General features: G+C 37.6%; 1 protein-coding gene across 5 annotated transcripts in view; it reads left to right on the forward strand.

Annotated features, from left to right (window-relative positions):
- Positions 1-25,492, forward strand: part of LOC106079457 (solute carrier family 49 member 4-like) — a 206,223-nt gene that overhangs the window by 163,440 nt on the left and 17,291 nt on the right. For all 5 annotated transcript variants that reach the window (XM_056004138.1, XM_056004140.1, XM_056004143.1 and 2 more), the window contains 3 exons: positions 2,690-2,819; positions 13,246-13,354; positions 16,279-16,346. In XM_056004138.1, the coding sequence (XP_055860113.1) occupies positions 2,690-2,819; positions 13,246-13,354; positions 16,279-16,346 (307 nt within the window). The remainder of the gene's footprint in view (positions 1-2,689; positions 2,820-13,245; positions 13,355-16,278; positions 16,347-25,492) is intronic.

Genomic DNA, 25,492 nt, shown 5'->3' on the forward strand with positions numbered 1-25,492 from the left:
CCTGCTAGCTCACAATGAACATGACCTCCAGAACGCGGTAAACGAATTTGCATAAGCTGCCGCCTCTTTCGGTCTATCTATAAACCTCGTCAAAACATGCTCCAGAAGTCACCCAATGAAACATACTCAGTCCCAAGGATCACAGTAAACGGACAGCCCCTTGATGTGGTAGACCACTTCACATATCTAGGTAGTATAGTGTTAAATGACGCCTCACTTTCAAGGGAAGTTGATAACCGTCTGGCCAGGGCTAGTAGCGCCTTTGGACGCCACCAGGCGAGAGTCTGGAAGAACAAATCGCTCCGCCTGCCTACAAAAATCAATGTATATCAGGCGGTGGTTCTCTCAACCCTTCTATATGGCTCTGAGACATGGACACTATATAAAAAAACAACTAAGACTTCTTGAGCGCTTTCACCAAAGATGCTTGCCCTCCATCATGGACATACTGTGGCAGGACCGCACTACAAACAGCGATGTTCTTGGGAACGCCGGTATGGACATTATAGAGGGACTTCTTATAGTCCGACAGTTGCACTGGGTAGGGCACGTATCCTGTATGGGAGACGAACGTATGCCAAAGGCACTTTTTTTTCGGTGAGCTAAAAGGTGGTCGACGTAAGGCGCTCCACGGAAATTCTTCAATGACCAGCTTAGGCGTCAACTTTCCTTGGCTGACATAGAAGAGAGCACCTGGTTGTATGCGGCCCGGGATGTGGCAAAATATGCAGGTCACAGCTGGGGCTGCACAGCCACGGGAAATACTGTATTCCTCATTAATCTTCGGACTCGAAGACAAGCCTTATTATTATATATATATATATATATATATATATATATATATATATATATATATATATATATATATATATATATATATATATGCTGTACGCGCGTTTATGCATATGGTTAGGATTTACTCGGCGTTAGAGTTAGGGTTTCGGAAAAAATCGCCCCCCCCCCCCCACTCCAAAGTTCTGGATCCACTAGTGCCTAGGTCTATTAATTTTGAGATTAAATGTGTAAAGTCATACGAACTCGTCTAGATTCTGTATCAAGATGCTTGATATAGATCTAGACTTAGATCTAGCTCTAGATCTAGACTTAGATCTATTTCTAGATGTAAATCTAGCTCTAGATTCAAGATCTAGAACTAGGTATAGATCTAGCTAGATCAAGATCTAGTTTGTATGACAAATGGCAATAGAGATATTAATTTTTATTTTGCGAGGGGAATGTCTGGTTCAAGTCTTTCAAGTCAATTTTAGCTAGCTCACTACCTAACTAAAATAGGTCAAGAATTTTGTTTTCATGTTGCCAATTTATATAATTTTGTAAAAAGAATAAATCTTTTTTAATTTTTCTATATTAACATGTTATAAATTTTGAATGTATGGATAAAGTTAATAATTATTATTTTAAAAAATATAAATGTACGCTAAATGAATATGGAGATGCTGTGGCGGAGGGGTAAAGCACCGTGAACCGGAAGTCCCGTGTTCGAATCCTCGTGAAGACTCTAGGACCTAGGTGGACAACTTCGGGGTCCGATTTTGAGTTTGTGTTTCCACACAAACTGTCTTTGTAACCTTGTTTAAAATAGAGTTGTAACATCATTTATAACTCCTAATTCTTATCTACCACATTTTCCGAGTTGACGAGCTTTTTGACAAACTTAGCATTGTCTTACAGAGTGGTTTATATCCTTATACGTGATAATTTTAATAATTAAAGATGGTAAAGATGTTAACCAGGCAGGTTTTCTTATTTATTTCACTTTGACCGTTCTAAAATGTTTGAAGCTGTGGTTTTGTTTTCTGATTAACAACAAACTTTTGTTCATCACGAAGCTAAAGAACACGTTTTAGAACTTTGGCTCGAACTTTAGCCTCTTTGTCAACTATCTCACTTCAGTGGGAACTAGCCAAACAGTGCTGAGGAATCAAATGCATACAAAAGTTTTAAAAACAATTGACTGCTTAATTAAAGCACTTTCTTTCACAGAACCAACGACATTTTGATTAATTCTCGTAGTTCTTTTGGCAGAGTGTCTTCGTTACTAAAATTTGTCCATAAATCATATAATTAGTTATGATAAAATTTTTACACATTTGTATCATCTGTTGATATCCACCTCACTATCCTAGAATAGCTTCTGCACAGACAACATAAATATTTTTTCCAAGAGACTTTATATTTTCCAGAAAGTAAACAAATTTGTGAAACACATGATGTGCTATAGTAGTCATTTCAAGAGGTTAGCAAAAGAAAAAGTCGGCTTTAAAATCGTTATCATTTATATACCTCCTGGAGAATGTTTATACTGTGACTTGATTCTGATTCAGTTGCTTTCAACATCTATCCTCGAATAGAAAAGAGGTCGCGGCCTACAGATCGAGAACCTCTGATTTAGGTTGACTATGAATCCGTGCTGGAAGCGTGGAGTGGTAGGTTCGGACTAATCAGAAAGTTATCTAATGGTTAAGCGTCAAGGTCTTTTTCAATTGTGATGAGCTCGAGAAAAACTGCTATACAGATAACCCAATGGTCCGTTAGTTCTATAATCTTATTTCTAAACTTTTAGAATAATCCTTTTAATGTTACTGTATGCAGTATGTATTATTTTGTGATTCAAGTTTTTGATGTTACCATATCTAATACTTAGTCAAATAAATGTCTGTTCCAACAGAATGCGGATGGTGTTGTTTAATTCTTCTACTTACACTTATATACTTTCCTTCAAGACCCCCACGACCACCATCAGCATCAGCTACTACAGATCGAGAAAATTATTGGAAAGGTATCTGGTCTCTCAGAAAGTATGTACTTTTTATAATTGCATGATCACTACTTAATCATTTCAAGCAATGTCAATAATAACAATTGCTTTTCTTCTAAAGCTCAGTCCCTCAAGCTCTCTGGTTGGAATCTTGTACACGTTATTTCTCTCATTTTCCATTCTCGGATCAAGTTGAAGCTCTGCACAATTATTTAATGTCGATGACAATATTGTTACGAATCTCCCTATCCGGGCTCGCTGCAAATTGCACCAAACGACACCACCAACTTAAAGAACTTGACAACTCTGGGCTTGAAAATAACGCAATAGTTTAATGTCAATAAATAACAGCCAATACTGTACAATTGGCAGCACGTAACACAAGACTGTACAAATATCTCTCCGCCGTATCAACTCTTGCACTGGTCTCTCTGTCTCGTCTCGGACTTGTACTGAGCCGTTGTAACGAACTGTAGATCGGGAAGTTGTGACTCACTCGTCTCTGATACCTTCGCTCTTTATATAGGGTCCCTGCTGGCCTTTTAGAACCGGACAGAACGTCGCTCGACCATTCTGGGTGGTGAGCTCTGTTCACGATGTCGATCCTTCCCGAACCATCATGTTGACACTCGTCTCGGCCGATCGTCGTAACTCGTCACGGTTGACCGCTCGTCTAGCGCTGGCCTGGGGCGATTTGCGTCGGCTGACTACACACACACCACTACCCCCATCTGTGCCACCACCAGGTTTATAACAATATCAATAAAATAAAGTTAACCAACTAATTAATCAATTAGTGATAATTAATAAGTTTTCTTTTCTATAGAAAATGTAGTAAGCTAACAGGCAGATAAGCCTTATGTAGAGAATTACATTTGCTAAAAATGTTTAACTGATTATTGATAATAATAGATCCTTCCATTTTGAAGCACTTGAATAGCTCAGCGACTTGCCAATCGGCTAATCATCGTGGAGGCTCGAGACCTCGAGTTCGAATTCAGATTCGAGCATTTTTTTTATAGCATTTGAAAACCCTTTTTTCCTTGATACACTCCACCCTCTTTAAATAGTCAACAAAAGTTGCTGAGCATGTCCATAGTATGAAAGTTACGCTAAACAAAAGCAATTAATAAAAATATTGTCCAATCGCACATTGTTATTATTATTAGCTTAGATCTGTCAAGCATTAATTATATGTTCGATTCAATATAATTGATGCCATTTCATTCAGCTTCGTTTGACCCTCCCCCACACCCGAGAAATAAATCCTGATCTAGTGTATATATACTAGTTTATAGATCCATACTTAGAAGTTCCTGAACGTCTGTTCATTTATCAAACCCAAAAACTAGACAAAAGCTGTATAGAAAGCAGTGCCTTTGCGCATTTTCACGCATCTTGCACAGTCGATAAAAAATATTAAGACAAAGAAAGATTTTACGCCACGACAGCGCACCCGTGTTGATTAGAAACTTTTACAAAGCTTATATCAATGCCCTCTGTCTGTCTGGTAAAAAGTTTATACACGTTGTTTCTCCCACACCCATTCTGGGATCAAGTTTTAACTTTGCACCATTATTCATCGGGGTAGAAAATACATGAATCAATAAAAAAATAGACCAATTAGACCATTAATTACTGGTAATTAATTATTTTGTTTGATACCAACAAGGGAAATTAATCCTTAAGATTTCACAAAAATCGCTAATTATATAAGGTTTGGTCCCCTTAAATAATTTTACAGTTTATTTCTCCCACACCCATTCTCAGATCAAGTTGAAACCTTTAACGATAACTTACTGTACTTAACAAAACATGAATCAATTAAAAAGTTAACCAATTAGTCTATTAATTATTTGTAATTAATTATTTTGTTTTATATTGAAAAAAGGAAATAACGTCTACATTATAGAGACATATAGTTAACAGTGAGGAGCTCTTTAAAAAACAGGTTTTTAAAAACTTCAACATTCTGATAAGCTGTAGATCCTCACTAAAAAAAAAGTAGATCCTCACAAAAATATATTATTTTCGATCACCCTCGAATCGATTTTCACTCTAAGTGCTGTTTCTTTAGTGTAGTTCTTTGTTGGATTTTCCATGTTTTTGTGTGTGTGTGTGTGCTAGTTTTGGGGTATTTTATGTGCTAATTATACAAATGTACTTAATACATTACCGAAAAGTATGAAATCCACAGAGAATGACATCGCATCCTAATTAGTTTCAGCAATTTATACAAAACTTACATATAATGTAAACAAATTTAATAAACGTATCGATAGAAAAGACCCCTTTTATAAAAAGTAAATTAGATCATAGACATAAATAAATATAGACTGGCCGAAGGAAGTAACTTCATGTAACTTGAAAACATGTATATCTATTGTATTCGGATTTCCGAATTATGAAAAATTGCATGATCTTCATTCTTAGAGATTAAAAAAAAAACACTAGTGAAAATAATGTAATACTTATATAAGTTATGGCTGAAATAGATATGAATACTTAACTTTTATACTGCTCATAAATGCTGTATAGTAAAGTACACAAAATTGCAAGTCACAAATTTTCGTTTCATAAAACTCTTAATCGGCCAGTCTCTATTTATTTATGTCTATGATTAGATCTAATCTATATAGATAATAGATCAGCATTAAAAAACAAAAAAATATTAAAAAATAGGGAGTCTAGATCTACATAGATCCTAGCCATATATACAGCATTAAGAAAAAAGCGAAATACAAAAAATACTTTAAAAAAAAATCAAATCATATATATTAAGGTTATCAATTAGTTTTGATTAGTCATGTAATTAAATTTGTAACAGATCTAGACTAACAATAATAAATCTATGCGATTAGAAGTATTTTTACCTATTGTTTTGGTTTAGCGCAATTTCATGTTTTTAATTTCTCGATGGGTTGTGATCATAGACATATATATATAGACTGGACGATAAAGTAAAAATTATTATGGGAAACATTTGGGAAAAGATAAGTTTGTATGAGTTATACAGAAGTTATGAGCAGTGTAAAATTAAAAGTATTTATAGTTTGTTTTTTTCAGCCATAACCTATATAATTGATAGAACCTCTTCTGTATTATTGTATCTCTAATCGTGCCTACCAAATCTATTAAATTTACAAAATTAAAATAATTATAAATAGTTCTAAATACTAGATTTAGATCTAGTCTATATAAATACTATAGTAAAAAAATACTACTTACTACTAGTACTATACTACTATACTATAAACTATAATTGTAATCTGTATAGTCTAGTCTATAGTTAGTATAATATATAAATAGTCTAGGACTAGATTGTCACTAGATCTATAATCTATACTTATACTAGATCTAGTATATAGTCTGCATGCATAGATGATAGACTGACTAGTTTAATAGTTAGTAGTAAAAAGTATGAAAAGTATTAGACCTAGTTATTCAAATATTAGTCATATTTTTTAGATTTAGATCTATCAATATTAAATTATGACAGTCACAGTCACAGTGATACTGGATTATTCTGACTTACTGAAACTGAAAGTTAATGTGTATAATATTCAATTTTTTTTTCAACCTTTAGAATTTATCCTTGGCCTATCGTACTACGAACATTAGAGCACGTTCTGCTCATTTTCTTTGACATTTTTGACTAAAAACTAATTCTAACAATTTGAATCGATAAGACGACCGCCATACATTAATAAAGAAGCCATGTCAACAAACATAGATCCACATCAGAAACCTATATATATTTGCCTATGTCTATGATTATGAAACAAAGGCAAAATATTGGGAATATGGTAGTTTTGTATTTTCAAAACTAAAGATCATAATTATATATTGGCTGAAATGTTAGTCCTAGAATTTATAGCTCAATTGCCGCCATTTTTTTTTCACATAGATATAGTACATAAACATATTTGACTTCCCCCAAATAAAAATAACTTCCTACTTCCAGTCTATATTTATTTATGTCTATGGTTGTGATCAAGGCTGTGATCCAATCAATAGGCTGTTTTGCAGATGCGTTTCGTTTCTTTGGTTTAAAACTAGAATTAGTAAATTGAGCCGGAAGTACCTTTTTCCTTATATATCTTTTGCATTTTTAAGTTCTCATTTTAAAATAAACTAACATTAATATGCTGTGCATTTAAGTGTACTTGATAGAAAAAAAAATTGCACAAAAATGGGATCAAACCCGATAGAGGTTATAGAAAGAAAAGACCTAAAACAAACGTCTGAAACTACACATTTACAGTACTTTTTGACGAGTCTTTTACCCAAGATCTATGTATTTTTGTTAGGACTAGCTTATTTCAAGTACCCGGAATTTTCCAATACACAATTTCAAACAGAATAAATAATTCTAGAAAAAAAATTGTAGTGATTTTAAAACCTTTAATGATTTTTTAATACTCTAATCAAATTTGAATATTCGTTTGTTATGAATCTCACTGTCTATTTTGTATCTGTTCTAGTTTCTTAAAGTTTTCTTGAGTAAAGGGGTCGTGTTTTCTCCTAATGTGCATACGTGATTTCTCCTAGCAGCCTTTGTAAGACATTGGTCCAATATAATGCTATGCTTATGAAAATAAAAAAAAATCGCATGGCTGCATTATGATTAACGTTCGCGTTAGTTAAATATATTTTTTATTACTAGATAACCCTGTATAAATAGTCTAGTAGAAATAGAATCTAAAATAATTAGAATTTACTCTAGCGTGCAACTCTAGGCAATCTAGAATCTAGAGTTATAATAATTATGTTAGGCTAGATTTAAGTCTAAAATATACTATAATCATTAGACATTAGCATATTACCAAGCTATTATTAGGTCTTGATGTTGAAAATTACATTTATGATAAGTACTAATAGATAGAAGTATTATATTTAATATTGTATTGTAATAACTTAATTGAGGCAACTCAACGAGGCACATATATCTTTATTTACAAGACATCACAATTTCATCTTTCTAAGGCAAAATCTCTCCATATTGGCTCTCTACTTGGGCGGAAGTCGTTCTCCTCTCTTCCTAATGTTGACATCCTTTTCAGTCTAGTTTATCACAGTGCGCACCTTCTAGCTTAGATGTCGGTGCGCATGGCGGAGTTATAACCATGCCCCCTTCTTAGAGCTTTTCGTCCCGAAAAGAAACAGTGCAGTGGAGCTTTGACAGTTCAGGTGGAGGTCGATCGGTGGGAACCACAGACGTTAGGGTGCTTGTTGCCCACAAAGCCATCTGCACAGTTTCCCGTGGTTGTCGCTTCCTCTTCTTCCAGTTGGCCAGTCTATGCTTGAGGTGATATCGTGGTCGCTGCTTCGACCTCATGACGATAGTCTCTGATGCCAGCCAGCTGACACATGGTGAGTTAGTGGAGGTCAGGGTTGCCAGCCACGTAACACAAATGGAAGTTGTGGCAATCACTGTAGATTCCAGGGTTGTTGTTATAAGACGCTTAGTCAGAGGACCTTCTCCATGGACGTCTCGTGACACAGTTGTAGGCCCACTTGTAGCCATGGTTTCAAGCACATAGTCTTTTTCAGCCTCATCTGTAAGGTATGCCCATGAAGCATCCTTGTAATGTTCATCCACCACTACATCAGGTTTTGCTGGAATTAATTCACCACCGTTCAAGTCATTCTCACTGAAGAGGGCAGAAGTACACATTTCTGTCAAGTTCAGATCTTGTAGCTGGGTTTCTTGGCATGGGCACTGTCCCCGCTGTCCCCGCAGGACGCCGCATATACAGTTCATGTCAATCGCCTGGGTGCAGTTGCCAAGCATCGAGTTCTCTCTTATGCCGCTGCCAAAGTCAAATTCGTTATTTCTGTCTCGGCCATTGTTGGGGCCCGTATTCGCAATTTCACTCGACGACATCAAAGGCAAGGAATCAGAAACGGTCTTGAGGCTTTCATGGCTTGAGTTCTCATCAAAGGTACTGGCAGATAAACAGAGGTCTTTAAGGTCCATAGCAGCCAGCTTGGACGCAGACTCAACGTTGTCTTGATCTGTCCGGCTCGTTGCAGGTATACCAGGAACAAAAGTTTCAGGCACATAACAGACTTCTCTAGTTTCTTCATTTGTTTCTTTTCTTCCAATTCTGTATATCCCATTGAGATCGTCGCAGCAATCGTTGTCACGTTTCTCGCCCTGAAAGTCATCCCCGTCAGACTTGCCCACAACACAGTCACAGACAGCGCTCCAATCCCCAGCGCCTCCATCACCACTGTTTGTGCAGCCACAGTCCTGACCAGGCAACTGCTCCTTCCCTAACGAGTTTATTCCACCTTTTGCTTGCGACACAATTTTATCACTTTGGTCTATTTGGCCTTCTACTTGCAATACACTTTCATCAACTTTGTTCAACATTATGTTCCTGCTCATGTTCAGTTCTTCATCAAATGCATCCAAAAAGTCCTGGATCTTGCCAATGAACTCAACAATCCCAAGTTCAATTTCAAATGTGTAGGTCTCCGGATCTTCTTCTTCATTGATCAGAGCTTGCCTCAGACGAGCCGTGAGCGTTTCCCTGCTACCGAGGGATTTTAAACCTCGGTCCCGAAGCTCTTGTCTTATCTCTTTAATTGAGAGCTGATGTAATAGCTTCAAATATGTCATTGTAATCAAAGCCTACCTCCTCTCGTTGAGTTTCCTATGATCCCACTTCTGACACCAATTGTAATAACTTAAGTGGGGCAACTCAACGAGGCACATATATCTTTATTTACAAGACATCACAAGTTCATAAAACATCATCTTTCTTAGGCACAATCTCTCCATATTGGCTTTCTACTTGGGAGGAAATCGTTCTCCTCTCTTCCTAATGTTGACATTCTTTTCAGTCTAGTTTATCACAGTGCGCACCTTCTAGCTTAGATGTTATAACACTATAGATCTAGATAGTAGAGTCTGATCTAGACTAGCTATACAATTTTTCAATATCTACTATTATCTATATATAGGTATACCCAGCGATTCCCAAAGTGGTCTATATAGACCTGGGGTTTACGAAGACTTCCAAGGGGTCTACGAAAGTGAAAAAAATTAATTGGGTGGGTCTATGAGTTGTCCACGGGGGTCTATGATCATGGATTTCATTTAAGCAGGTCATGACTTTAATTGTCAGATCCCAATAATGTAATTATTTCATATACTAATACATGATTTGTGCCTTAGTTAATCCTTTACATATTTATCCTGCTAATCAAGCAAAATATTGTATTTAATTTCAATATTACTACTAATATTACTTAATTTGAACCAAGTAGACAACATAGGAGATATAGTAGTACAAGAAAATGGAATCCAAAAACTATTAGCTTATATCAAACCGAATAAAGCGTTTGGACCTGCTGGTATTTCAGCTAGATTACTCAAAGAACTAAGCAATGAACTAAGCAATGAGCTAGCACCAGTGTTCAAGATACTTTTTTAGGCATCTCTTAACCAGGGCAGAGTATCAAGGGACTGGAAAGAAGCTAATGCCAACCCCCCCTCTTATTTAAAAAAGGAGAAAAATCTGACCCAGGAAACTACAGACCAGTATCATTTACCAGCATCACATGTAAAATCCTAGAACACATAATATGTAGCAACATCATAAACCACTTAGACAAACATAATGTCCTTACTCCATACCAACATGGCTTTAGGAAATATAGTCATGTGAAACACAACTAATAGGACTAATTGATAATTTTTCAAAAGGTTTAGATAATAGTGAACAAATAGATGCTATCTTACTAGATTTTTCCAAGGCTTTTGACAAAGTTCACCATCATAGTTTGCTTCAAAAAATAAAATATTTTGGCATTGCATCAGTGGATTAAAGATTTTCTGATAGGAAGAGAACTAACTGTAATAATAAATGGCTCTAAATCAACACCAATAACAGTTAACTCAGGCGTACCACAAGGAACCACCTCTTCAGTCAAATACAATTTCCATCACTTGTTCGAGATACCAATCAAAAAAATAGTTATCAATAGTTTTTTAACTAAATTGTTTTTTTTTTTAATTGATTTTTGTGTTCTTAGGTAAAAATAAATAATTTCAGCTTGATCCGAAATTGGATGTGGGAGAAATAACGTGTACAAACCTGACAAACAAAAAACCAGACAGACAGAGTTGATATATAATGTTTATAAACAAAGAAACTTAATGTAGACCTATTACTAATATTAGGCCTACTAAAAGTAGGCTTATTTAGAGTATATTTGGAGACTTAGATCTATATCTAATGATGCTATTTTTAATAAAAATAATAATAATAATAACCGAGTTGCAAAGTTAATACGCCAACACTTGGATTTGACGCACAATTTGATCGGTAAGGACACTCCTCCTTATTATAAATACTCGCCACAAGTTTCCTTTCTACGCAAATATGACTCCGAAGCAACCCCTCCGAACCTACACAATACAGATGTCAATGTCGGTTCTGACGACGTAGGGAATGAGAGTCGCTAATGGGAAGAAAAAAAAATGCACGGAAAATTCCCGGCCTTATTACATGGGGACAACATCGATAAGGCTGCTTCCTTAAGATGGCTCAAAGCAGGTCATCTCTACTCTGAAACAGAAGGCCTTGTTATACAGTAATACAGGACAGAGTAATCAGGTCAAAAATTACGAGAAACATATCCTGAAACTCAATGTTGTCGACAAATGCCGAAAATGTGGAAATCTGGGTGAGTCGATTGAACACATTATGGCAGAGGATCCAGCCCTTTCAGAATCAAGTTGCAAAGTTAATACACCAACACTTAGCTTTGACGCACAATTTGATTAATAACGACACTCCTCCTTATTATAAATACTCGCTACAAGTTTCTCGAGTCTACTTAACATCTGCTGTACTGGGATAGGCCTATTCTGACAGACAAAACGGTAGATTTCAATCGCCCGGATCTTCTGTTCGTTGATAAAAAAGAAAAAAACCGTTACCATTATCGACATCGCCGTACCACTGTCTCATAATTTAAGAAAAACTGAGATAGAAAAAATAAAGAAAATATGGGAACCTAGGCTTGGAGATTAAGCGTCTATGGAAATTGTCCAAAATAACAATATACCCCATTGTTATATGAACTTACCTCACAGACACCTTCAAGGCCCTTAACATTCCTAGGAACATCCTCGTTGCATTTCAGAGGGCGGTACTACTGCAGACCTGCCACATCACCAGAAAATTCCTCAGTGGAAACTGTTAAAGGGACTACGATGAATTTTGTTTCTCTTTAGCGAAATCGACCCTGGCAGCGCCAGAGAATGACTATTCGTTCGTTTCTAACATAATAGTAATAATAATACCGCTACCATTATCGACATCGCCGTACCACTGTCTCATAATTGAAGAAAAACTGAATCTGAAATGGAAATGGGAACCTAGGCTTGGAGATTAAGCGTTTATGGAAGTTATCCAAAATAACAATAGACTACACCCCATTATTTCGATAAAATTCTGAAAAGTCAATGTTATGAACATAAAGATAAGAGAGTCGAAAATTAAGTCTGTATAGTATGACTTTAATACACTGAATGACTACACAACACACACATTTCGTGAACACATTCTTACGGACGAGTTACAAGCACATGTGAACATAAGAACGACAACCGATACAGAATATAATTTTCACAACAGTCAAAGAATGTTTAGAGATTATGTGTAGGATTTCGAATTAAACATATGTGTTTGTGAGGGGGTAGCGTTATATAACGGGCCGTGTTAACTAGATGTAGCAAACTAAAATTCAAGTTTTTTTTAAGGGGCAGGGTTGATGGGTGAAAAAGGTGGGGAGAGAAAATGGTATATTATGTTATAGCCTGGGAACAAATAAACGGGCGTAGCCGGTGGGTAATGCTAGTAGATAAAAAGACGTTCATGAAATGTGTTTTGTTGTCACAGATACATAAATAAATTACTGTAAACATTAATTAATAATAACTTTAATAATAACAGAGACTTTGTGTTTCTACAAGTAGCCATAGAAGTTTATCCTTTTATTTCTGTCACATCCTACATTCTCACAAAACATTCACAACAAACAATGACGTAATATTAACATATTAGCTCAAAATTGATTGTGGAAAGCTTACTGGAAAGCTTGCTTGCAATATTGAAGCATTGCAAAAAATAAATAAAATGATATTGATTTTGTTTTAAATCTCTTTCATGCTACTTTAAAATAAAATCAAAATTCTAAAACCTCCAAAACACATATAGGGGAGGTTACAGCACTCTTTAGATCTCCGAGCTAGAGTGGGGGGGGGGCGCAAACAATTTTTTTTAGTGAGGGTGACAGACAAAAGTGGAAAATAACGGAAATACTCAAAAGTCGAAGTTGGGAATCCGGAAAGTTTCTCGGATGCTGTCTGTTTAGGATTAATTCTTTCATTGCATGTTTCTATGAAGTCTTGTATGAGCCTAAACTAATACCACACTTTCTTACAGAAAGACTGATTACATTTTGCTTGCTGTGTCCTATGGGATTTCCACTGGAGTCATCAATTGCTGGGCTTCATTATTAAATGTCAATTTACGTCCGTTCCATATTTCAGAGGTAAGAATTAAAGGTATTAAGATGATACAACTGTTCACTCAAGTGCTGTCACTGCAATTTCTTATGTAATGTAATTTATTGAGTAAAAAAGTAAAGTTACCCTTTCAGACTTTAGGGTCTATACGGCAGATGATGTAAAGGTCATCGTTTCTGCGGCCTACGGTTAACAAGACTGTCATGTGGCCAGCACTACCACCAACCACCTTACTTTCCCCAACTAATGTCAGGTACCCATTAGAGATGGGTGGACTCAGAGGAGCCCAAAGAGCCCCAAATTAAAAATCCGTCTTCACCAGGATTCGAACCCGGGACTTTGGTTCGGAAACAAAGTGCTTTACCGCTCAGCCACCTTTCCTCCGATTTATTGGGTATTGGGCATTTTTTAGGCCATTCATAGTATATATATATATTGGCTATGTCTTCGATTCCAAAGAATATGATGCAGACAAAACCGCCTTTCTACTTTATAAATATACTAGTCGGATAGTACCCGCGGCCTGCGGGCCTTTGTTTGTGTATTATTAATCTAGTGGGTTGGATTTAGATCTATCGCCACGAAAATAAAAGTTTTGCGACAATGGGTTAAGCCGATCCATATCTAGCATGTAAATTAGACGTACCATAACCTTGTCGAGAGATTTTTTATACAATATTTTGGTGTTGGGAAGTTGTTTTTCTTAAAATACTGGAATATAATATCAACGATAATTAGATTTGTATAATGTTTTAGTTAGAAAATTAAATTCAGAGTAAGATAGAAGTGCGATTTTGAATAATTATATAGAGTTAAAATCTTTTTTTATAAAAAGCCCGAAAACCGATTTTCGACAAGTTTTGCGACGGTTTAGCAAGACTGTTATGACCTGCATTGCACACTGTTATTAGGCGCGAAGGAAGTGGAATCCTTAACGAAAGGAGGGAAGAAGGCCTATCTACAAGTCATTGAACAGTTCCATTTTATGGTAAATCAACATAAGTTTTGGTTTTAGTTGATTAACGTGAAAAAAGATACTGGATGGCGTCTACGAAAACACTTGGTCATCTTTCATTACAAGAACTAAGACAAGAACTCAGAGGGAGAGAGCTGAAGGTAGCGGCAACAAGAGGCACTTATTGAATGTCTCAGGCAAAGCACCAAAGAGGAAGAACAGGATCCGGACACCTATGTGTTTGAAATAAAACCGAATATGAGGCTGCTTTGGAATGTGATATAAGAATAAGGCGAAAGAAATACTGGTGCAGCAAGAATATTAAATGTAAAATAAGTCTTAAGAATGATTTAAAAAAATCGTTTGTAGTAAATTACTTTCTAATTTTAAAATCCTTTACGATCAATTGTTAATATTTTTTTTAAAGTTATTTGACATAAATTTGTTTAAAGTTGAAAATCCGGAACAATATCGATAATTAAACTATATTGACTTATTGTCCAAGAATATTATATGTAATATAAATCAATTATGCGATTTCAAACAATCGTTAGACGTACATTATTTTTTTAAAAACAATATTCGGAACAACTTTATAGGTAATGAACCTGCCTCATAGTGAGCCCGGGTGTAAATATTCGTAAGAAAAAACTATTAGACCAAAGGTTAGCGAAACAAGACTCCTCTTGGGGGTGCCTAAGTAGGTGCGAGAGCACCATCTTTGCACTGTGCGGGGTTGTAAAAGAGATCCCACAACCTTGTCACAATCCGGGCGCCGTTCCTCAAGGGGCAGTTATATAAGTGGCGTGTCCCGCACGGTTAGCCTGGTATAGAAAATGAAAATGGCGGGGGTCCCGGCGAATCTGAGCCCCCCCCCCCGACAAACAGAACAGTGTACACTGTTCTCATTCAGGTGAGAAGGAGCTCTTGTTAGCTTTTGCGGCCTAGAGTTCCAAGAGCCGAAGGCTGAACTCTACCTGACAGTTTCAAGAAGAAGAAGAAAAATTAAGTAATGAAATATGAGTCAGTATAAAGCTTTTTATTTAGCGTTTATGTGATATTTAATTTTTAAAAATCCGATACAACTTATTATTGTTTTTGCAATGTTTGAGCAAGACAATTAAATGTAATATAAGTTTCAAGAGCTATGCCAAACATTCGTTGGCATTGATTTGTTTTTCACAAAAACATCCCGAGCAACATATTATAGATACTTAAAACTATTGCGATGTTTTGGAAGGAACATGAAGGGTTAAGTCTGATTTTCAATAGCTTTAATTCTTTTTTATGTAAACGTGGAGGACAGACAGACCGACAGATAAAACGCACAAAGGAAGCGGCTTTTATCCTGATGGGGGCACTAAACAAAAAATAAATGAAATCTATTTATAAGTTTTTGAGGGAACATATTTAGTATCATTTAGTCACGCTACTGCACGAATGTCGCTGCATAAAAAGTCGATTTTTTTTAAAATGTGCGTGACATTTATATACAAAGTACTCTCTAGCCCTAACCCTAACCTTAACCTTTAATTTTAGTAGCTAATGTACCAGAAAAACACGGTTAACTAAAATTTATATTTGTTGTGAACTTTTCTTATACATTTTGTAAATGTATTAGACAAAGTTATACTGAAAATACACAAAAGATAACCCTGCTTGTCTGTATATTGTAAACATAATCTCCCTTACATTAATTTATTGTTTTAGAATTGGTATATTTTTAGGAAAAAATCGCTTGCATAATTAATTTTAGAAACTAAATGGTTTGCTTTTAGAAAACAAAAGTAGCCGTGGCACTAAACATTGCAAGCCACAACGCATGGTGAAATAAGATTTTTAATTTCTCTTCTAGTTTTTTTAGATCTGAGTGCGACAGACGGACAAAAAGACAGACGGTTATTTTGCTTAAACCTAATAGCGGCTTTTCTCCTTTAGGTGGCCGCTAAACAGTGTAAATCTATTTATGTATTATATATTTATGTATTATTATAGACTGAAGCTGGCTGGATCGGTTTCTACGCCTCAGTTCCTGGATACTTTTTTTCATTAATAATCGGAAGGTAAGTGTTTGTATTATTTTATTATTCTCCTAACAACTATAAAGGAAAACCTTAATTTGTGTTCAGAATACACAAAAATGTGAGAATACAAGAACAAAATCTTGAAAATCTTGACCCTAAATTTGAGGTTCTGAGAATCAGTTACACGAGATACATGTAAATCATCAAAAGTTATCTAAAATATTACTCAGGTATTTTAAAGATACGCCTTAGGCATCGGAGGTGGAAGACATTCAGTTTTCTTTCCTGCCATGAGTAGGTTGACCATGTTTCACTTCCGTACTGCAAGGTGCTCAACACACATGTTCGGTAGACTAGGGCTCTAGTACTGTTAGTCAGCAATATGTTGTCCCTGACTCTTTTCTACAACCGTGACATGGTGGCCATTGCCTTGGCTATCCTGTTGTTTATGTCTTTATCCAGTAGAGTGTTGTTGGATATGATGGAGCCAAGGAAACAAAAGTGACCAACAATTTCTAGTGGTTGGCCATTAATGCTTACTTGAGGTGCAGTGTTTGTGTTTTGGACAAGTATCTTAGTCTTGCTTTGACTGGTGTTTAAGCCGAACTTCTGGCAAGCAGCAGATAGTTTGTCAAACAGGGACTGTAGCTGAATATCAGAATCAGTCACAATAGCTGCATCATCAGCATACAGGAGTTCCCTGATGAGTAGCTTTCTAACCTAGGTTTTTGCCCGCAGCCTTGATACATTAAATAGTTTTCCAGAGGATCTTGTATGGAGAAACACACCTTCGTTTATGTCGTGGTACGCATAGTGCAGTAGACAGGAGAAGAATATGCCAAACAGAGTAGGTGCGAGCACACATCTCTGCTTGACACCACTGCAAACCTCAAAGGTGCTGATTGGGCTCCATTGAATTTGACAGTACATTTAGTTTTCTCATGAAAGCACTCAATGAACTTCAGTAGTTTGGGAGGGCAACCTATTTTCCTTAGGAGTTTGAAAAGGCCATTTCTGCTGACCATGTCAAAGGCTTTAGTCAGATCAACAAAAACGATGTAAAGGGGTCTGTCTCTCTCTCTCTCTGAATTTCTCCTGCAGTAGTCGTAGAGAAGATATCATGTCTATAGTGGATCTACCACTCCTGAATCCACACTGAGACTCTGGGTAGACTCTAGAAGCTATCACTTTCAGCCTGGATAGTGCCACTCTAGCAAAGATTTTGCCCACTATATTGAGGAGAGAGATACCCCTTTAATTGTTGCAGTCACTCCGATCCCCTTTGTTCTTGTATATTGTGACTATAGTTGCGTCATGCATGTCCTGTGGAACATGACCTGTTTCCCAACAGCGTCAGAGGAGAGTTCAGAAAGCTGAAGTGATTCGTTGACTTTAACTTCTTCCACTGGGATACCATCACTCCCTGGAGATTTTCTATTTTTCATGCAGTTAATTGCTTTTTTGAGGTCACTAAGGCTTGGAAGCTCATCTAGGCATTCCAGTACTGGAAGATCTGGTAGAGAAGCCAGGGATTCATCGTCTACTGTATTCTCTGTGGCATAGACATCGAGGAAGTGGACAGAAGTCCATCGTTCTAGCTGGTTGGTTTGATAAGATAACCAATGAAGAAGTGCTACGAAGAGCAGGGTGTCAGGACATCCGCTCTGTTATCAGCAGCAAACGCCTTGGCTGGCTTGGCCACGTTCGTAGAATGCCAGTAGGTCCACTTCCACGGGACATACTGTATGGCCATCTAATAGAAGGCAGGAGAGCCGCTGGTCGCTCACTTTTACGTTATACGGATGTATGCAAACGCGACATGAAGCTCTTCAAAATCGACACTAACAGCTGGGAAGAGGTGACACTGGATGGATCCACACGGAGAGAGAGCATAAAGGAAGGGTCACGGATTGCAGATGTCATACACAGCAGAAGCAGAAAGAAGGGTGAAAATGCAACGGCGCCTGGTGATTATATATGCCCAACCTGCGATCGCAGCTGTGTAATAAGGATTGGCCTCTTTATTCACACAAGAAGTTGCGAAGGGAAAAGATCGTCTCTCGAGACGTAAAATGCCACAGACTCAGGTACTAATCCCTATGTATGTAGAAATGCTAATTCAATTTATGTGAGTCTGTTCCAAAATCAAGTTCGATAATCTGCTGTGGATCTTGGATACACCTTTTGTTTTAACCTTGATGAAGTGAAATGTAGGGCGTCTACTTTGAAGGAAAGGCCGCGTTGTGTTTTTGTATTTCATCTTCGCTAAGCCAGTCGCGCGGACAAAAGATGCCAATTACATATAAAGTATTTTAAAAAGTTTTCTAAAAAATATGTCTGCCTGTTTCATTTATGTTTGAAACAAGATACAGTAGCTTGTTTTAATAAATGTATGGATTCTTCAGGACCCTGAGCCGTCATAGGAAATTGTGTAGCTTATGTGAGCAGAGTCAAAGAAATTCAATTTATTGTCTCTACCTTAATACATGCTTACATGCTTGCTCTAATTTCGGATGCCGCATTTAGTTTGTATCAACACATAAACATACATCACACAGAGATGTAAATTTCAACAAAGCTTTCTATATGCATAGAATAATACATTCACATCGCTGTTTAAAATGATCAAGAATCTAAAGCAACTGACAATCATTACAAAGCAAATAATAATCTTTATTATCCATTAACATTTTTTGTCTTACAATGTGTGCCTTACATCATACATTACATTATAACTATAGAAAATCAAAATATACATTTACACCAGACTCATTCCTAATTTACATGTGAAATGTTTATACCAGATTGTTGAATAGTATTTAATGATGTGAGTGCCAGGTAAACACAATTTTTTGTCTGTTTGTCTTTGCTATCGGTGTCTTGTATCACTTTTATGACCAAGGGATATGTGAAAGTATATGTGAAGTTAGATGTGAACCTGGCCTAACTTATGTCTTATAATGAGTATCTAATTGTTTTGTTAAGGCTCAGTCTCTTATTCAAAGCCTCAAGAAAAAAAACATTTCCGTAAATAAAAATAAAAAAAATCCTTCAGTTTTGTGTTGCATGGTGGTAGACTGGTAGTGTTTCCCTGCAGTTCACGCAATAATATGAAAAACTACTTATTTATTGTTGTTTTAAATTATGTCCAATTTATTTGCATAGTAAATAGATTTTTTCTCTTTAAAAAAATTATTTGTGTCTAAATGTAGTAATTGGTATGACAGAAATGACATAACTTAGCAATACAATTGTAAAAAAAAAAATTTTGACCAAAAATCTAAAACCATTTGCATAAATGTGTTATTAAATGGTAATCTCCCTCATTGGCGTAGCCAGGGGCGAAATGAAATCCTCACCGCAGGGGGGATCGGAATTTAGTGACTGATTTTTTGCTTTGATTTTGTTTATTTTAGGTGAGATTTTAATACTAAACTATCACTTGCCCCAGCACAGCAAAGGAGATTTTGAGTTTAAAACCCCCTACCAGGGGTTTTTAAGTTTAAAACCCCTACCTGGGGGGTTTTGAGTTTAAAACCCCCTACCAGGGGGGTTCGCAGTTAAATTCCCATCTTCTATAACACAAAAAAAAATGCAAACGACAATCACCCAAATTTCACGAGCACAGTTAAGGAAGATTTTGATTTTTAAACCCCTTCCAAAATTTCCGATAAACCCCCTCTTCAATATAAAAAAAGAAAATTACACACTCAAAATTCTATGAGCGTAGCCAAAGGGGTTTTGAGTTAACCCCCGACCCCTCTTCAGTAGGGTTTGAAGCTAAAAAATACCTCTTGAAAAAACGCAAATTACGCACTCAAAATGTTATGAGCGTAGCTAAATGGGTTTTGACTCAGTTTTGAATTTAAGCCCCCCTTCAGCGTGGTTTGAAGGTAAAAAATACCTCTTAAATATTAAAAACAAAGCAAATTATGAGTGTATTCAAAGGGGTTTTGAGTTTAAACTCTCCTCCAGTGAAGTTTGAAGCTAAAAAATAGCTCTTCAATATAAAAAATAAAATTACACACTCAGAAATCTATGAGCGTAGTCAAAGTGGTTTTGAGTTTAAACCCCACGCAAGCGGGGTCTGAAGCTAAAAATACATCTTCAAAGGGAGAAAAAAAGCAAATTACGCACTCAAAATGCTATGAGCGTTGGCAAAAGGAGTTTTGAGTTTAAACCCCCCTTCAGAGTGGTTTGATGCTAAAAAAATACCTCTTCAATATAAAAAAAACAACAAATTACACACTAAAATTATTTGAGCTAGCCAAGACAATTGGGGGTTTTGAGTTTAAATGCCTCTCCTACAGATGGTTTTTTTTTTTAAGTTTAAAACCCCTCCAGATGGTTTTGAGTTTAAAATTCCCCTACAGACCGTTTTGAGGTGGAAAACCTCTATCTTCAATATTATTCTAAAGCAAACTACAGTTACTAAATTCTATGACCGTAGCTAAATGGGGTTTTGAATTAAAAAAAAACACATAACTCCAGAGATTTTTTAGTTTAAAACTCCCAACAGATGATTTTGACGATAAACCTTCACTTTTCGATATAAAATCTAAAGCAAACTACAGTCACTTAATTCCAAGAGCGTATTCAAGAGAGGTTACACATTTCTACAAGTGGCGGGGCTCAATTAATAAAGTGAATAGTTTGAAAAACACTAAATAAGGCTTAACAAAGATGGCTAAGACAGATTTTAGGAGTCACTTATAGAGATCGGGTGAAAATCAAGGAAATCCTATGCCGAACTGGGAGTCGCCCCCTTAGTAAGATTGTGACAGAGCGTCGCGTGAGGTTTGCGGGACATGTTCTCCGACAAAATGAATTAGGCATAAGAAGAGTTGCGATGACATCCTAGTACAACTTGGCGCCACACATTCATGGAGGTCCTCAGAGTAGGTAGGAATAGGCTTCAGACATTACCAGTGACAGATTTTTGTGGAAACAGCTTGATGCAAATGCGCCGAACGACGCGGGAGGGCCTAAGTCAGTAAGAATAGCACATTAGATTTTTGAAATAAAACTTTTTAATAGCAGGAAAATGCACTGTAGATACCTCAGAATATGCATTTTATTGGCTTTCAATATCAGAAATAGTGCTTGGCGGCGGGGCTTCGCCCCGCGCTGGGGGAGCTCCTAGCGCTCCCCCAGACTCCCTTGCTAGCAATGGCGGGGAGTCCATAATTTTCAAACTAACTCCTGGAAGAACCTATTCTAGGGCACAATAAGCGTCTTCCGAAAGAATGATGGGTCAGAATGTGTAAAGATTATATATACGCGCACACATACATACATATAAATATATTTTTTTCGCTGGGGGGGGGGGGGCAGGGGGGGATTTTCCCCCCCTGCCCCCCCCCCCCCCGAAAAAAAATCCTGGATACGCCCATGAATATATTCTCTCTTACCAAAAAGCCTCCAGTGTTTGTTACTATTAATAGTGAATAGTTGTAAAAAATGGTGTATTTTTATGAAAAAACTGCTTACATAATTGATTTAAAAAATTCGATTTTTCGCTTTCAGAAAAGAAAAAAGAACTTTGAATGATCTAAAATATCATGATTTCCGATTTTCATTTTCTCTTCTAGTTTCTGAGATGTAAACGGGACGGACGAACGGACGGACAGACAGGCCACACAAAACTAATAGAGTCTTTTCCCCTTTCGGGTGCCGCTAAAAACAACCTCTAACTCGTTTTAAAACATAGTACCAGGTGACCGAGCCTCACTCGTTTGAAAAATTTGTTGAGAAAATATATTTACTTATTTTGGATCAGATAAAGTGTCCCAATTCGAAAAGTAGCTTTCGTGTTCTTTTAGTTCTAAACGTCAATGTACATGGCAATTAGAAAAGAAAGTCTGTAAGTCCCCATACAGAACACGTTGTATTTACAGTATAGAGAGACTCTTTATGATCCGACACTTACCCTGTAGAAAGCACTATCCCGTATGGGGGGACGAGCATTAGCAAAAGGCAGTCTTTTTTGTGAGCTGAAAAGTGGTAGACGTAACAGAGATGTACCAAAGAAACGCTTTAAAGACCAGTTTAGGCACCAACTTGCTTTAACTGACATAGAAAATTGTTTCTAACTGCAGGCGGATTCAGAACGAGATAGCTGGAGATTTTTTTTTATAAAGGCCGAGCGATACACAAAAGAAAATCCACTGCCAAGGACAGACGTAGACGGCGAAAAGAGAATCTATCTAAATCAACCACCGGCATATAATTGTTATGTTTTCGTTGGATGTGGCAAACTATGTAGGTCGCAGCTGGTCTGAGTAGCCACGCAAAATACTGCATTCCTCCTTAATCATCGGACTCGAAGACAAGGCTTGTATAAAGGCATCAATTAAACCTGCTTTCAGATACTCCCTCCCCCCACCATAGAGATTGGACCGTAGCGCTCTGTTAATGCTATGCTCATGAAAGTTGCACAATAAAAAAAGTTAATAATAAATATAAATGAAATGAAATAAATCCAAATTACTAAGGTCCAGCAATGACCAGAATTCTTACCACAAAGTTAAAGTGAAAAGAATAGGAATAAGGGAGAGCACGATGCACTCAGCACGTGAATGAACGTCCATCAACGTTCTGTGGTGAATGGATCGACTGCTCCTGGCTGAAAAAGTTTAAGACTTATATGCGTAATAGATCATGTGATATGCCATAATAGCTAATGTGATATTCGGTCAAGATTAGCGCCCCCCCCACACACACTTATTCGCAAGTAATGTCTTAAAAACACCCTGCCAGAGGTCAAGTGTGATGTGCGTTCAGGGTCTAGATATAGAGGAGGGGATAGACTGGCAGCTTCGCAAGATGAAAGGAGCTCATTTCATTTTGCGCTATCGATAAAGTCAACAAAGTTGGTAGACATGCAATTTGAATAGAATAATATAGACATTGCCCAAATGGTCTAGCTGGCAAATGTGATGTGGATTGGAAAAGTGATTTTGATAAAAGAAGGGGGAGATGTGTGAACAATAGTCTAGGAGAACATCTTTTTATGCCGTTTAAGATAGCTAAAACTAAGAGTTAATTTTGTGTAATTTATTGAGGTCGATCGTTTTTGCTCAGTGGATGGTTTTCCCACATACTCAATAGTAGGGGGGTATCCACTGTAGTGCAGTACGGGTATATATGCTCGTTTATACCTAGAAATTACTTTGTCTTATTGTTTATGCTATTGTTATCTCTCCCCTTTCAACTTTTTCATTGATTAAATTCGCGGATGATGCAGCGGTAGTGGCACACTCACAAGAGGAACTTCAGTCACTAATGTCCCGCTTCTCACAGGCCTGTAAAGAATATGGCTTAACTATTTGCACGAAGAAAACAAATGTTATGGGACCACCTGCTACAGCACCACCCACCATCCTCATAGACGATAACAAGCTGGACGCCGTAAACGAATTCTGGTATCTGGGATACACAATTCAAGATGACCTGTCTCTAGAAGAGGAGATAAAAAAAAACGCATAGGGAAGGCTGCCTCGACCTTTACTAGACTCAGGTCAAGAGTTTGGGAAAACCAGAAGACCCACCAATAGTGAACGAAATAAAAAAGAACAGACTACGTTGGGCAAGTCACCTTGAAAGAATGTCAGACAACAGAGGGGCGAAAATCGTATACAGGCAAAAACCAAAAGGCAGGCGACTCAAAGGCAGACCCCGAATGCGATGGATAGATGACGTGGAAGCAGATCTGAAGCAGCTTGGGGTTAGGGCGTGGAGACGAAAGGCCCAGGAGAGATCTGAATGGAAGGATGTGTTAAAGCAGGCCAGAGCCCTCCATGGGCTGTAGCGCCACTGGGATGGGATGGATAGAAGCTCACTACAATGACCAAAATGGAAGTCTACAAGGCATGCGTTATGAGTACACTGCTGTATGGCAGTGAATCATGGACTACGTACGCAAAGAAAAAGAGAAAACTAAACTCATTCCATTAGCGATGTCTCCGTAGGATCTTGAATGTCACATGGAAAGAAAAAGTGTGCAAGAATAGGTATTCCCAGCATCTTTACAGTCCTCAGACAACGCCGCTTGCGCTGGCTTTGGATATGTTCGCCGGATTGAGGACAATCGCATCCCAAAAAGTCATCCTCTACGGACAACTCGCGACTGGCTCAAGAAAAACTGGTCGCCCCCACCTCCGTTACATAGATGTAATAAAACGGGACCTCAAATCAGTGAACAGCAATACTGACCATTGGGAAGACATAGCTCTAGACCGCACCAGATGGAGAGAGAAAGAAAGCTATGGACAGCGAAAAAACATGGCCTCAGCTCTGGAAGAAAAACGTACAATGTGAAAAATGGCCGTTCTCCTCTACCACCGAAGCGAAAGCCACCTTAACCTGCGATGTTTGTGGACGGGAGTGTCTCTCCAAAATAGGGCTCCACAGCCACATGAAAAAGTGTTCGAGATGAACCATAGTCGTTCTACGACTAAAGGAGGCTGTGACAGGTGGGGAAATGTGACGTGTGTTTGGCGCGTTTAATGTCTAGGGGATGATTATTTTTAAAGCACACCAACCTATCAGCATATGAATCGGGAGCAGACACGCAACGAGACAAGCAATGAAAGATAGATACAAAAGTTAAAAATGAAGAATATTTATTTATATAAATATACATATAAGAATAAAAAGGGGGAGGGTTTGCATCTATCTCTAATCAATAATATATTTAATCTTCACTCTTGCACTTAATAAGAGAGTATGTCACTTAGTCTTCTGAACTTAGCTGTTTGTCCTGCTTGGGTCGGAGCTGGCTGTGTCCTGGCTTGAGGTTCTGCAGCTGGAGGTGGCGCTCTAGCGGGTAGAGGGACACCGGTGATACAATTCTTGTGGAGTCTCAATCCAAAGTTCTGATATCTGTAGTGGGCACAGTAGGGCGGGTGGCCGGCTACCGTGGGCACAAGGGTACTGCGGGCAGAGCTGATCTGCCGTGGGCAGCGCAGCTAACAGGATAGGTCCTGTGAGTTGCGGAGTTCAGGCGGAGCTATGACGTCTCGCACAGACTCTAGGTGTATAGGGACGTCGTACCTAATAAGTTGACAGGTGGGCTGTCGAATAGGCAGGCAAGTAGAGCCGATAGCGCCAAGTAGTAGAGTTGAGTAGATCCACGTAGGCAGTAGATGATACTACCGTGGGCACAAGGGTACTGCGGGCAGAGC

Source organism: Biomphalaria glabrata, chromosome 11 (assembly GCF_947242115.1).
Source record: "Biomphalaria glabrata chromosome 11, xgBioGlab47.1, whole genome shotgun sequence".
NCBI lineage: Eukaryota > Metazoa > Mollusca > Gastropoda > Planorbidae > Biomphalaria > Biomphalaria glabrata.